This window comes from Eutrigla gurnardus (assembly GCF_963514095.1).
Source record: "Eutrigla gurnardus genome assembly, chromosome: 2".
Classification (NCBI taxonomy): Eukaryota; Metazoa; Chordata; class Actinopteri; order Perciformes; family Triglidae; genus Eutrigla; species Eutrigla gurnardus.
The window spans coordinates 12,271,766-12,287,109 of record NC_139916.1 but is presented as its reverse complement, the minus strand read 5'-3'; the positions used below and the strand labels follow the sequence as shown (position 1 = coordinate 12,287,109).

Sequence of the window (15,344 nt, the reverse complement as noted above, 5' to 3'; positions counted from 1 at the left end):
GGACACATGTTTTGTTTTTCCTCCTCCTCCTCCTCCTTCTCCGAGGAGGCCTGTTTGTCAGGTGTCTGTTGCTTCATCCAAACTCAAAATCAAAGTGTTGTAAACTTTGTCCTCAAATATTCTGGTGTTTCCTTCTGATTGTTAAAAACGCTTCATTTAGGACTCCAGTTCTGCTTTGGTCCGATAAAACCGATGACCTTGTTGACAAATACACATGATTTTAGGTAATTATTAACTTTGTAGATATGAAATTGAATAAATACAATTTATTTAAATACCTTATCTAGATCTACGAAGAACTCTGTGATCTAGTAAAACGCCAAGCCAGTTAAACTTCAGGGATATCAATATCTGTCAAATTGGGAAAGACAAGTGATTGTGAATCAATTTCACCTGCTGTGTGCAGTGGAACATTAGTTCCTCCTGGTGCAGCGGAACCTTGGTTCCTCCTGGTGCAACGGAAGCTTAATTCGTCCTGGTGCAGCGGGCCCTTAGTTCCTCCTGGTGCAACGGAAGCTTAATTCCTCCTGGTGCAGCGGAAGCTTAGTTCCTCCTGGTGCAGCGGAACCTTAGTTCCTCCTGGTGCAGCGGAACCTTAGTTCCTCCTGGTGCAGCGGGCCCTTAAGGCCAAGTTATGCTTCCGCGTCGACACAACGCAAGGGGGCTTGCGGACCCCTTACGTCCTTGCGGACCCCCCTTACATCCAACGCAAGGGTCTGACGTGTACCTCCCAAAAATCCTAGACGCGCGTCGAGGCGACGCAACACCAACGCAACGCCAACGCAGCGGCATTGGCTGTGATTGGTCCGCTAACTACATCCGCTGGAGACCGCTATCCGGTTTCCACTCATAAACACCGCCATTTAAACTTTTAAAAGGCTACTTTTATTGTTTGCACCTCGTTTTATTGTTTGCACCTTGTCGCTTTTGCACAAAGAAATAAAACACCAAGTGTTTAAAGCCGGAAAGTAAACAAATAGGCTATAACGAGGCTAACGACGATATACGTCAAGAGTCTCGGTCGGTCGGTCAGTCTTTACAAAAAACATAGCGCCCTTTCCCGGTGTGGCATTGAATTGCATTTCGACACGTAAACCCAACGCAGAACCATCACGGTCTCCAAGCAACTGCGTGGCCGTTGCGTGGCCGTTGTGTGATCACTACGCGGAAGCATAATCCAGCCTTAAGTTTCTCCTGGTGCAGCGGAACCTTAGTTCCTCCTGGTGCAGCGGGCCCTTAGTTCCTCCTGGTGCAGCAGGTCTTTATTTCCTCCTGGTGCAGCGGAACCTTAGTTCCTCCTGGTGCAGCGGAACCTTAGTTCCTCCTGGTGCAGCAGAAGCTTAGTTCCTCCTGGTGCAGCAGACCCTTAGTTCCTCCTGGTGCAACGGAACCTTAGTTCCTCCTGGTGCAGCGGGCCCTTATTTCCTCCTGGTGCAGCAGACCCTTAGTTCCTCCTGGTGCAACGGAACCTTATTTCCTCCTGGTGCAGCGGGTCCTTATTTCCTCCTGGTGCAGCGGAACCTTAGTTCCTCCTGGTGCAGCGGGTCCTTATTTCCTCCTGGTGCAGCGGAACCTTAGTTCCTCCTGGTGCAGCGGAAGCTTAGTTCCTCCTGGTGCAGTGGAACCTTAGTTCCTCCTGGTGCAGCGGGCCCTTAGTTCCTCCTGGTGCAGCGGACCCTTAGTTCCTCCTGGTGCAGCGGGCCCTTAGTTCCTCCTGGTGCAGTGGAACCTTAGTTCCTCCTGGTGCAGTGGAACCTTAGTTCCTCCTGGTGCAGTGGGCTCTGGGATCTGTTGTTTGACTCATTATAACAAGCTGTGGATTTTGTTGATTGTCAACTTTATCAGAATAAATATATTACTATTAGAAACATATTTGGCCGAGCTCCCCCTAATCAGATGTTTAGAGAAAATAGTGTAACACGAGAGGAGGAAACGTGACTCCATGAATTCAGTCTGGATCTGTTTGTGTGGCCTGGATGTGAAACCAGCCGGTGGTATTATTATCAATGGTTGGTTCTTTGCAGACTCGTCCCGGCGATAATGTGCCGTCGTGTGCCGGAGTCCCCCTGATTCACTTCTCATCTCTCTCTCTCTCTCTCTCTCTCTCTCTCTCTCTCTCTCTCTCTCTCTCTCTGATGTCTAGCTGTGTTTCTGCAGGGACAGTAAAATGGTTCGGATTGAGTCTCTGACTCATCGAGGATGTAGGGAGTAAGGGGGGGGGTGCAATCTGATTTTTGGGGGGTCGATGTGTATTGCATGTGCTGTGATTGGGACGAGTGTTTAAAGCAGCACATGTAAAACGTGCCTTGACGTCGTATGAGTCGCATGGTTAAGGCTCTGCTGGTGTAATCTCTCTGTATTGTGATTTCCTGAATGCCGTGTGTGTGTTCAGTGATTCAGCTGCTGTTTAACAGGCCAGTGTTCCCAGTGCAGGCGTTACTCTTTGCTTTGTCTCTTTTCCAACCTCTATTTGCCTATTTGTTCTCCCTTTTTTCTTATATTCTGTTTACTTTACTTTCTTGGGTCTTGTGTTTTCTTTTAACTTTTTGTCTTCCTTGTCTGTTTTTTTTTTTACTTTTCTCTTTTTGTTAATTCTTTCATTCTTAATTTGCTTTTTATCGTTATTTTCATACCATTTTTTTCTTTTGTGCATTATTTCAGTCATTTTTGTCTTTCTTAGTATTTTGTTCTTTTTTCCACATCTTCTTTCTGTCTCTTTTTTTTTCTCTTTCATTCTGATTGTCTTGTTTTTTCTGACTTTTCTTATTTTAAATATTTGATTCTTACGTTTCCTTTCTTTTCTTAACTACTTTCATTTGTTCTTTTCGTCCTTTTTTTCTTTTTTCTTGCCATTTTCTCTCTCTTTCACCCACTCCATTCTCTGCATTTCTCTCCCCCCTCTCTCTCTGTTTCTCTCCCCCTCTTCTATCATTTTTCCCTCTTCTATCTGTCATTCCTTCTTTCTTTATTCTCCTCCTCCTCCTCTCTCTCCCCGTCTGTCTCTCCCTCTTTCTGGCCTCCCTCCAGTTGCACAAGATTTGGAGCCGATTGTCTATTTATAGTGCCTGTGGTTCTGTCGCCATGACAACCAAGCTGGAGGCCAGGGCGCCAGGGAGCTATTTTTGGAGCAGCGCTGTAATGTCAGACACAGCCTTCTCTCTCTTTTCTTTCCTCCTCTCCCCCCCCCCATCCTCTGTGTGTGTGTGTGTGTGTGTGTGTGTGTGTGTGTGTGTGTGTGTGTGTTTAATTAGGGATCGGCTGGTGAAGCCTTTGGTTTGGTCGCAACGTGAAGCGTTAACGTACAAAGAAGCAGTAAAACGCCTCGAACTGTTGAACAAGATGTGCAATTTAACACTTTATGATAATTGTGCAGTTTAATTAAAGACATGTTTCTTATTAGCTGCTCTTTTTAGGGCATTTTTTTTACCATGTACATGATGTAGTTTTAACATCAATATCAAATAAATATATATGCCCACATTTTAACTCCATAGTAAGTATGCATTTTAAATAAATATCAGCAACGTTACTCATATACACTATTTTTAATTTAATAGTGACTCATCACATATATCTAAGGCCTGTTTATTTATGTTACATTAAACAATTGTGCTTTTTACACTTAAACGACAATTTTGCTTTTGCTTCGGCCGTTATATCACATTTGTTTTCTTTGTTTTTGAACAAGCATTTTTTTTAGATGGTTCTAGCATTTTTTTAATGCATTTTAAAGGACATGAGTTCAATATAAAAATAAATTGCTTGTTGAACCTTTGAAAATCTGGGAGACAAAAATGGGTTTTAGCAGATGGAAAGAGGCACGTTTTAGTTGTTTAGTTGTGTGTGTGTGCGTGTGTGTGTGTGTGTGTGTGTGTGTGTGTGTGTGTCATGTTAAACCCAGTCATGGCACATACCGGTATTTAAACTAAATGTTGTTAGGTTTGTTATTACAGTTAATTTCTTGTTTGGATTAATAAAAACGTTTTGCTACGTTCACACAAAGGGAATATTAAATTGTTAAGTCAGTAACTTGAAACACTTGCTCATGTTATCTTATTTAAGGTTTATGGTGGTTTGTTTTATCCGAGTAAATTAAGCTCATATTTAATTCTCATGAATCATATTATTTTCCAGTCCAGCCGTGAGTCGACACGGGCTCAGAGTAATCCCGTGTAGAGCTGAGGATGTATACTATCCCGTAATCTGGGTAATCCTTTGTCCTAATACTGCCACTTTAACAAGATGAATTCATGCATTATAGGATGGAGAGTTATCAGCTCTGTACGCTGCTGCTGATGCTGTAACCCGGGAAACATCTCCCTGTGATTGTTGGGGAATGCTTGTATTTTAAACTCATATTTACTGGTAATTTTGAATTTTGTGTGTCCAATCTGTTCTGGGAAGAAGCTCTAGATTTTATATTCTTTTTTTTGCCTCTTTGTTTTGTGTAAATCAGAAAATAATCTTAAAGGTTTTTCTTTTTTGTAAATTTTACTAAAATTAAATTACAATGTGGTTTATGTTCATATCTACAAAAAAAAACAATATAGAAAAAAATACATTTTTATACATAGATAATGTCAAACACACACACACACACACACACACACACACACACACACACACACACACACACACACACACACACACACACACACACACACACACAATTGTTGAACCTACAAACCAACACAAATGAGACTTTGAACACACTCAAAAGTTAAATGTGTACCTTAATATTTTTTGTTGTAAATACTGTGTTATTTCCACTCACCAGACAGGACTATGTGTGTTTATCCAGAGTTTAAGTCGGCCTGTCTGCTCCCCCAGAATAACCCGGCGGTTTATTCATAACACCGCAGACCTCTCTGTTACCGGGGCGGCTACTATTATTTAGTTCAACCTACTAGGCACGGGTTATTATTGGCACTACTCCTATTAATAGGGAGAACTGCTATAAATTGAGCCCTGTGTGTGTGTGTGTGTGTGTGTGTGTGTGTGTGTGTGTGTGTGTGTGTTTGTTGGTCTGTCCTGGGCGTGTTGCCGCCACAGACCGGAGCCGTAGATCAACAACGTGCTCGGCCTCTGCAGATGTCGGTGGCCATGTTTAACTCTGTCATCATTAGAGCTTTAAGATTCTGTCACATCCAGTGTGTGTGTGTGTGTGTGTGTGTGTGTGTGTGTTTATATGAATATCTGTGTCACTTTTGTGACAGATATGCACGTGGGCGTCCCTTTTGTTTCACTCTCATACCGACTGCTTCCTGACTCCTCTGGCCTCCAGCCCCCACCCTCCTGGTCCAGTGTGTTACCTGCAGCCCTCCTGTCACATTTCACCCCTGCCCGCCACATTCCTAGTTATCTCAGAGGGGGTTGCATACCTTTTGCCCTGAGAGGCAACGAGTGTCTCGCCTTCCCCCGTTGTAGGAACGGCAGGCGGGCGATCACTCAACACCGACAGCCGCGCAAGAGACCAAACATGGTGGGGAAATTAGCAGGTTTTTTATTTTTTCAGAATCAGAACCAGAATCAGATTTATTACCAAGAAGTATTTTTACACCAACGAGGAATTTATCTTGGTGAATAAGTAGTCACACATCTAAGACCATAAACGATACACAAACAGTGACTATAATATATACAATATAAATTTGGTGAATAGAGACGGAAGAGCTGTACAGGAATGTGCAAAAAGCATGAAAAAAATAAAAAGATTGTTAAAAGTTTGCAGCCTTGCAAGGTTTTCCCAGTGAATGAACGAGCCCTAACACGTGTTGTCTTGTTGTGGTTTAGTTATTAGTGGACCCTGTAAACATTAAACACATGTTTCCCTGAATCTAAATATTATATTCCATAAAAATGTATGTTTTTATTTTTTGAGTATTTCAATTGAGGAGACGCACCTCTGCTTTAACACACTGCAGGAAATACTTTATTGTCTTCATTGCTGCTGTTTTGCATGTTGTGACCCGTTGCGTCCCTAACCCTTTCATTTTGTATAATTTGAAGATATTTAGTAATTCACAAACAAATACGGGAGGCTTGTTTCTGCTTTCCTATCACTTTAACTGCAAACCCTCTCAGGAATGCGTGGGTTGTCTTTAAACGAACCAATCAGGAAAACATTAAAACAGGTTAAGCAAATAAATAAATGCGTCTCAAACGTTTACCGTCCAATCCACCGTGGCCTCCCAGTGTGAGTTTATGTTCCTGTTTATCCCCCAAACTGACTCGGGGACACTTTTAATCACGATGATCTGTGTCTTAATGTTGTATTTTGCAAATTGTGTCGTATAAGAGAAAAAAAGCTTTCTCTGTAAATGAGAATGTTAATTATGGGACATAGGATTGTTATTTAGCCTGTAAGATTGATGCGTTCTGTAGATGATTTTTTTGCTGCTGCTGATGTTGAGGAATCATTGTTGTTGGACCTGCAGCACCGATGCCTGATCGATGCACGCTTGTGGAACAGTTGTGATAGTTGCAGCTTCGCCTTAGAGTCGATCACCAAATTCCTCTCAGTGCAGCCGGAGTTCAGCCCACTTGTCTTTCCGCTGTCAGAGAGGAGCAGCTCCAAGCCACATAATGTTTCTTCTGTGCATCTGAAAGTGACTGGCAGGAAAGCTGGGGCAGGCATTTTAAAACTCGACGCATTGTTGTTTGTCCTCACATATTGTACACGAGGAGGGATGTTTAGTCAAAACTTCTTCTGGGATACATGAGAGAAATGCAAAAGTGTCTTTTTTTTTCTCTTTTTTTTTTGAGTCCTGACTTGTTGCAGCAGACATCTCCAGCAGGTGACCCTGATACAGTCATCACGAAAGCATCAGGGCAGCTCACACACACACACACACACACACACACACACACACACACACACACACACACACACACACACACACACACACACACACACACACCTTGAAAAACAGCAGTTATGTAGGCCATTTCATCGGAACAATCAACATTAATTTGGGTCGGCGCTCTGCAAATCTGATCTCACCGTAGGCGGCCTGCATTCCCCACCCCTGTACATACACACACTGATGTGCACACACACACACACACACACACACACACACACACACACACACACACACACACACAATCACACACACACAATCACACACACACACACCTCCTCGCTGTGCAAGTATTACTACAGCAGCTCCATTGACGAGGCTCCTCTGGTCTGACAGAGCAAACGCTGCCGGTGACTCAGACTGGCTGCTTCTGATCTCACTGTGAATTAAAACACACACCCCCTGGTGGCCGCTCGGGGGAACACCGTCCTCCATCTTTCTTATGCTACCTGATAATGTACTGGATATGTTTTTACATTAGCACAGTACAATAAAGGAGTCAGCATGGTGGGATTTGTGTGATAAATGTAGTGCAAAGTTGCATTCAGCCTCCTTATAATGTGTGTGTATATAACACACAAAACATGTGTGTGTAAGATCATTGTTTTTTATTGTATTACTACGTGGTCTAACCGGCTGCATTTCTTCCTGTTCTTTTTTCTGCAGCTTCTTAGACCGGATCGACGTGGTCCGGCAGAACGACTACACGCCCACAGATCAGGTGAGACGCTCAAAACACAAACACATCTGCAGCATCGCTCTGAAGCCAAATGCCTGCATCTGTGTGTGTGTGTTTTTTTTTTCATCGATTCATTGTATGAATCATTTATCTACTTTCACTTAACCCATAAGAAACTTCAGGTGTCACACATCCTTGAAATGTCCTGGAAAGTTCCTTCAGATTTATCATTGAATTTAGTCCCAAAGAGACACATGCTGAACATCCTGGTGGGTCATGTGACATGTCATGTGATTTTGTGTTCCAAGATGGCTGTGTGCCAGGTTAACAAATGTGAACTAGCTACATTAAAAAAAACTGTTTTTTTAAAGCTAAATGTCAGATTTTATAAGTGTTGAACACATTCATATAAAACAAATAAATATCGTCATATCATTATACCAATATGTCACAATAAGAAAAAAATATGAACTGCTCAGTTCATTAAGCATATACTTTTACTTTACTTAGTATTGTTGAATTCAAACAAATGTAAACAAATAAAAGCATGTTATATGAATTAAATTATGAAGAAAATGTATAAGAAAAGCGTTTTTCCTGTATTTGAATGAAATAAACAGGTAGTTGAAGGTGTAGACGATACAATTCACTTCCGTTTCATGGCATAAATCTGCCGGCTGGTTCTCTCTCACACTGTCAGGTTCATTTATCTGAAAATGTTCTGCTGACTGCGTCACTACTTCCTCAATTACAGACACACTGGAGTTTACTACAGAGAGAGTCGTTCATCAAGATTTTGGACACTTATAAATCAAAGTCCTTTTGCGTCATGAACGACGACAGTACAGTCACACTGCTGTCATCTCCTGCATTAACAAACTGGGGATTGTGTTTTTGAGGCTTCTATCAAAGCCCATGGATTCTACATAATCAACATAAAGCAGCTTTGTTTATTCATTTTGAACTCTGACCTGAATTGAGAGGAAGTTGAACGTGCACCTTGTTTATAGATGGCGTGTTTAACTTGAATAGTTTTATTTAATCAGTACTTTATTTCCTCCCGTCTCTGTTTTTCAGGACCTGTTGAGATGCCGAGTGCTGACGTCTGGGATCTTCGAGACTCGATTTCAAATAGACAAAGTCAATTTTCAGTGAGTTACCAAACATCGAAAGATAACATTTTAAAATGAATAAGACATTTTTGCTGATATAACATAATAAACCTCATGAATACATTTTTTTTTCTTAAAATTGTTTGTATTTATTGGGATTGGTTTTGTTTGACTCACACCCCTGTTTCAGTGTTTAGTTAGTCGTTTCTTCACAATGCAAACAAAGCTTTTATCTTCCTCCGTCTCGCAGCATGTTCGACGTCGGGGGTCAGAGGGACGAACGCCGGAAGTGGATCCAGTGTTTTAACGGTACGGAGCGGCTTTATTTTAGTAAAGAAACTCATTATCAATCAGTGATTAACAGTCATTTGACTGTTTTTTTTTTTTACAAGATGCATATCTGTGTGTTTGAAATCTAAAGGTGGTAGTTTTGATGTTGTGTGTGTGACACAGATGTGACGGCCATCATCTTCGTGGTGGCGAGCAGCAGCTACAACATGGTGATCAGAGAAGACAATCAGACCAACAGACTGGAGGAAGCCCTCTACCTCTTCAAGAACATTTGGAACAACAGGTGAGATCCATGGAGACCAATTCATTACTGGTAGTTGAGACACAATATAGTTGTGGTATTTCTCAGATACCTTTTACCATCAATTTCTCTTTTCGCCTTTTAAACCCATTTTAATTCTGTATGTTTTTTTAAAGCCATGTTGTTCTTCAAGTCTTTTCCTTTGGTCTGAGATTAAGACGTTTCTGTTTCAGTTTAAATGTGCATCTTAATACCGCCGTGTCACTGTTTACTCAAAGGTTCTTCATTAAAAGAAAAACAATATATACTTTAAACACCAAGGCCAGTAGTCTTTTTTTCTTTAGCATATTTTTTGCATTTTTTAATGATAAATAAACAACAAAAAACAAAAAGTGAAACAATGTAAATAAACATAAAAATAAATAATATAGCTAGAATGACAATTATTCGCAAATCATACTGTATATCACAGTTCAAAGGTCGCATCGATGTCACATGTTCATCAACAGAAAATAATTTAAAAATTAGCAGATGCTTTTATCCAAAGAGACTTCGAAAACTACATTTGTCGGAAGCAGGTGCAACAGATATCGCTATTTCATATATTTGATATACTTTATATATTTTCTTCACCAGATCTCTCCATTTATGATGAATTAACTACTCATTTTCAAACTGTTTCCTGTTATTTGTTTGAGGCCGGTAGTCCGTGATATGCAAATGTGCATGCAGGCAACAAGACCAGTGTTTTTTTGGGATTCCCCAAAAACAAAATCTGACCCTGAAACTTGCTCTCGCTCCACAGGTGGCTCCGGACCATCTCGGTCATCCTCTTCCTGAACAAACAGGATCTGCTCGCTGAGAAGGTTTTGGCGGGGAAATCTAAAATCGAGGAGTATTTCCCGGAGTTTGCACGCTACACTACGCCTGACGATGGTAAGAGGGTGACACACCGATATTGGTTAGAGGTCGACGCACCACACACACATCCTCCCAACAAAAACAAAAAAAAGACTTGATTTGTGACTAGATTTCTTCTGCTTCAACAGCAATACCAGAGCCAGGTGAGGATCCACGTGTCACCAGGGCAAAGTACTTTATTCGGGATGAGTTTCTGGTACGTACTTGTTTGAATTTGATCATTTTTGTTGTGTTTGTTTCATACTTCCTTTATGAGTTTTACATGATGTGGTTTCCCTCCGCTCCATTCCCACTGCTCAGTTTGAAATTTTCAAGGAATTCCATCTGAACATCAGTTAATTTGAATCTTTTCAATCATTATACATATATATGTACAATGATATGTATACATATACATATCTTCCATCATCAGCAGAGTAGTCTTATCCACATTTTACTTGATAACATACAATTTGACGCCTACGTCACTGACTCATAATACTGTATAACATTGCAATTCCTGAGCTGGATGTATTTTGACAGAAGCAGCGAACAGCACTTAACAGAATGTCCAAAGTAAAAGACATCACAGTTTCATCCAAATAGATTTTGGCAAATGGTTCTTGTTGGATGGAACACTGGTGACAGCCGCTCGGCACCGGAGATGTCGCCCTGAAATCAGAGCAGAAATCTTGCAGATGGCCACTAATGTTGCCGTCTTAGTTGCTGCGTACAGAGGATGTCTGCCTACGAGATATTTTAAGAAGATCGCTGATCGTTTTTCCGGTGCGTTTGTGATCGTGGCCTCACCGGCCGGCTGATATGGCGGTTTACAGCTGATAACGCCACCCCGACCGACAGCATCGGAGATTTTTTTGGGTAGACTTTACATGGCAGGAACAATGCAAATGACTTCACAAGACAAGGCTCACATGTCACAGGAACGGCTGGACAAGTTCCCAGCTCCATTATTTTTATTTTTAGGAATGTTTTGTTAATGATTTCCTCATTTTTCACACATTTTAGAGGCTTTTTAATGGTTCCCCCCCATCATTTTTGTTTTTTGAGACGTTTTATAGGGAAAATAAAAGAAGAGTACATCAATTTGCCATGTATTGTTGTACTTTAATACATTTTGATGAGAATTATGTTTCATCAGGTATATTATATCGGCTTAAATATACCCAAACGTTAGTGTTGTAGAGTTATAAATATTGATGATGAATTATCCTCCAATGCAAACTTGATCAAATGTACTAAATTTTAACATTAATAGTTGAATTGTAAGAAAACTACTGTCACAGTTTTTGCTTTTATATTGTCAGTAGTTAATAACATTCGATTCCGATCCATTCAAAAGGAAATATTACGATCACGACGGGGAAGTCGAATATATCAGACAAAAAAAAACAACAAAAAACTCTCTAACTTGTCTGTACTTCTGTGTTTTTCTCCAGAGGATCAGCACCGCCAGCGGGGACGGGCGTCATTACTGTTACCCCCACTTCACCTGTGCGGTGGACACAGAAAACATCCGCCGTGTCTTCAGTGACTGTCGTGACATCATACAGAGGATGCACCTCCGGCAGTACGAGCTCTTGTGATGGGCGGCGGTGTCCGGCGGCTCACTTATGTACCCACCAACCTCTACCTATCCACCACCAGTTAGCCGATCACCCCCCTCCACTTCCACCAACGCCCCTCCATCCCGATACGACTCTGCTTCTCCGGGATCAGAAAATCAGAACAGTGGACTCTTTTCTTTTTTTTTTGTTCTTGAAAGGAAACACGGATACACCAACATCTTCATCGAGCATTAGACGGGACCGACTGCTGTACTCACTTTGATAGAGGGTCGAGACGACAATCCCTCAGTGCAGGCCGCCCCCTCCTTTTAGCTCGTATTCTCTCAGATATATGGACACACACACACCTGCAGGTACACACACACACACTACAGCGTAAGACATCCAGAGCCCTCGGATGGGTTTTAATGCCTCATATCACACACACGCAGACCTTTTTGAAACTTAAGTCCTCCTGCTTTTAGCAGTTGGCAGAGGCCGAATTAAATAAGGCATTCTGAGAGAGAGGAGTTTATTCACGACAACGGAGAGGAGGAGGAGAGAAAAAAAGAGAACAATGGACATGGAGGGTGGCAGCGTGATACAGAGGAGAGCTGTGAGCCTTTTTGTTGCTCCAAACAGATGGACTGATTGACTATTGGCTGCCTGCGGACGCGAGCGTGACTCGATCATAAGACCGCTCACATGACGAGCTCTTCAAGAAACCAATCGAGGAGGGACAGCAGAAAACCACACACACACACACACACACACACACACACACACACACACACACACACACACACACACACACACACACACACACACACGTACACACCCCACAAAAAAACACAGAAGAAAAGGAAATACCATACAATGCATAGATTCATGCATACCAATGGACTTCATGCAGTGCAAAAAAAAAATCCAAATATGTATAGATATATACATATTTATATATGTGTGTATATATAAATATGTATATATATATAAATATTATATATTCCTGTAATAACACAAATCAACTTTTAAGTTTTTGTTAGCTTTTACCCCATGTTGTGTGTTGGTGTACACTGTGTCTGCCTTTGTGCACCATTTAAACCCCTCTACCCACACACACACACACACACACACACACACACACACACACACACACACACACACACACACACACACACACTCCAGCCCTCATCAACCCCACCTCCCCCCCTCCACCCGACGTCCTCTCCCTCACCTTTCGTCTGACTCCCTCACCTCTCCCACTCCCCGTCCTCCTCCCCGGCTTTTAACTCCGTCTGTCTTTATTTTACTGCTGGACTATTATTCTTGTACAGACTGTAAAATGTATTATTTTGTACAACTTTAATGAAGAAAAAAAAATAACTTGTAGAAGATCCCTGTGCCTTGATCACGACTGTACGTGTAAAAATGAGCTAAATATGTAAGTTATGTTTCACTGCGCTGTACAGCTGGACGGGTCTGTCCCACCCCGTCCGTGCTGGCTCGCCCCTCGCTGGAGGCCGGGGGAGGGGCATCGGATCGGGGCGGAGGCCTTTCGTCTGTGGCTTTAAGTACGTTGTCCGCTCCGGGTTTTTATTTTATTTTTTTCCTCCCATATTTGTTCGTTGATTAATTTGTTTTGCTTTGACTCTCCTCTGATTTATATAATAGGATTTGGAAAAAGAAAATTAAGAAAAAAAAGATAATCAAGACACACCACCTTAATGCTAAGAGACTGAACCCTAACACAATTTAATATATATAAAATATATTTCAGATTTTATATTTTATATATATGTACTGTACACTTATATCTATCCCCCCCAACCCCTTGTGAACTTGTCCCCCCAGGTTTCCTTTGCTTTTTCTGTCAGAAACATCCGCAAACATTTTCAGAAGGTGGTGATTCTGGATGCAATGGGATGGGTATTCATTTTCTTCTTCTTCATTTTTTACTTCTTTTTTTTTTAGGAGAGGGGAAATTCAGTTGCAAAACATTGCTTGTTTCTACATAAACCAAATTATTTTTGCTTAAACAAGAAGAAACGGTTGTATTAGTGTTTGGTTCATTTGTTAGGCTGAGTATACTAGATCCTTTCTGCATCGACATCACATGCACTCAGCTGCCAGTTGATTAGATACACATGTCTGAATACAACAATCCTGCAGTAAATCCTTTCATGTTCTGCGACGGGCGTTTCTTAGATTTTTAACATGATACAGTTGATAATAATAAAGTTTATTTATTGAGCACTTATCAAAACCAGAGAACAGAGTGTTTTACAAGGGGAAATATACAAATACAATGTGAGAAAAAATAATACTACATACAATCACATACTCCAATAAATACACACCTGCAAACATTAAATAAGAGAAGAAGCCTTTACATGAAAAATACATTTAAAAGAGGATCAAAAGCACCACAAACTGCAGCCTCAAAGGTTGATTGATTAATGAAAGTAGGATTTTGTATTAGACTAGTTATAGCTATAGGTGTTGCTAATAAACTGGCAACTGAGTATAAACTAATGTGTGTTTCTGACACTCGTCAGTCTCGTCACCTTGAAAGGTTTGCCAAAGTAACATCCGTCACATCTCACGTTTTACAACACAAGGGATGCATTTTATTGAAGTTCTCCTGTTCCCTAAGATTCCCGTCTCTGTTGGGGATTTTCTCGTCAAAGATATAAATATGGTCTCCACCATGATTGCTAAGAAGATGGCATCAGGGCGTTATTCCTCGAAGGATGATCCACTTATTATCCACTATGAAAGACAAAACCTTATTGAGTATTGTAGGTCTCGAAGATGCCACGGAAATGGGATTTTATAAAAGAATTAAAAAAAAAAAACGCTTTGCAAAGGATACATAAGGTTGTTAGACCAACCCACTATATCCCAAAACACACAGACTGGCTTTCCTGGAACACGCACTTTCAATATGTAATTATTATTCATCCTCCGAGATCTACAGCAGTGCTAATGTGAGAGAAGAGATCACACTCACTGTTTATTTTTATGTTTTAACACCTCCTCACCTGGGTTTCCCATAATGCAACACAGGCTGCAGCATTAAGAGGGATTTATTTCAGCTCCAAAACAAGAAACCGCATCTGGTTTAGGGTTTTTTGTGTATTGTTTTCAGTATTTTTTTGTGTCATCTTTTCCAGTACATTTCGTACAAATATTTAAATGAAATGTTTAAAATCTGCATATAGCACTGACTAAAAACAACTCTTGAGAGACACAGGGACATAAATATCAGGATACATGTTTTGTTAAATCTACATTTAGCTTATTCGCTCATTTGGTGCGTTAAAAACAAGTTTTAATCCAGCCAGTTCTGTTCATGCACTACTTATTGTTGGCACACTTCATTTTGCAAAAGGACCAACATTTCTTATTATGTTATTTCCAAACATCCAAACTATACCATGGTCTTAAGATTGGTCCGACAAGCTCCTGGATGAAGATTCCTAGTTGCAGCACACAGAAAAGATCCAGAGAAATCACAGAGGTTGAAGAGGAAACAAAAGTGTGTCACATTCTTGTCTCCTTGCTGATGTTCCAGTTTCCTTATCGGAGCCACAGGACGATGAAGTTGAAGCTGGTAGTTCCTCCTTCGGTAACAAGACCCTCTGACACTTCCAGAGTCGCAGGCTGAGAGCCACGCCTCACAAAGAATTGCAC

General features: G+C 41.1%; 1 protein-coding gene across 1 annotated transcript in view; it reads left to right on the top strand.

Moving 5' to 3' along the window:
- LOC311025604 (guanine nucleotide-binding protein G(s) subunit alpha-like) overlaps positions 1–13,080 on the top strand; it is a 26,124-nt gene extending 13,044 nt beyond the window's left edge. The window contains exons 6-12 of the mRNA XM_084028577.1: positions 7,530–7,584; positions 8,620–8,693; positions 8,905–8,963; positions 9,108–9,228; positions 9,992–10,122; positions 10,236–10,303; positions 11,544–13,080. Coding sequence (XP_083884703.1) covers positions 7,530–7,584; positions 8,620–8,693; positions 8,905–8,963; positions 9,108–9,228; positions 9,992–10,122; positions 10,236–10,303; positions 11,544–11,690 — 655 coding nt within the window. The 3' untranslated portion in view covers positions 11,691–13,080. The remainder of the gene's footprint in view (positions 1–7,529; positions 7,585–8,619; positions 8,694–8,904; positions 8,964–9,107; positions 9,229–9,991; positions 10,123–10,235; positions 10,304–11,543) is intronic.
- The last annotated feature ends 2,264 nt before the right edge of the window (positions 13,081–15,344 follow it).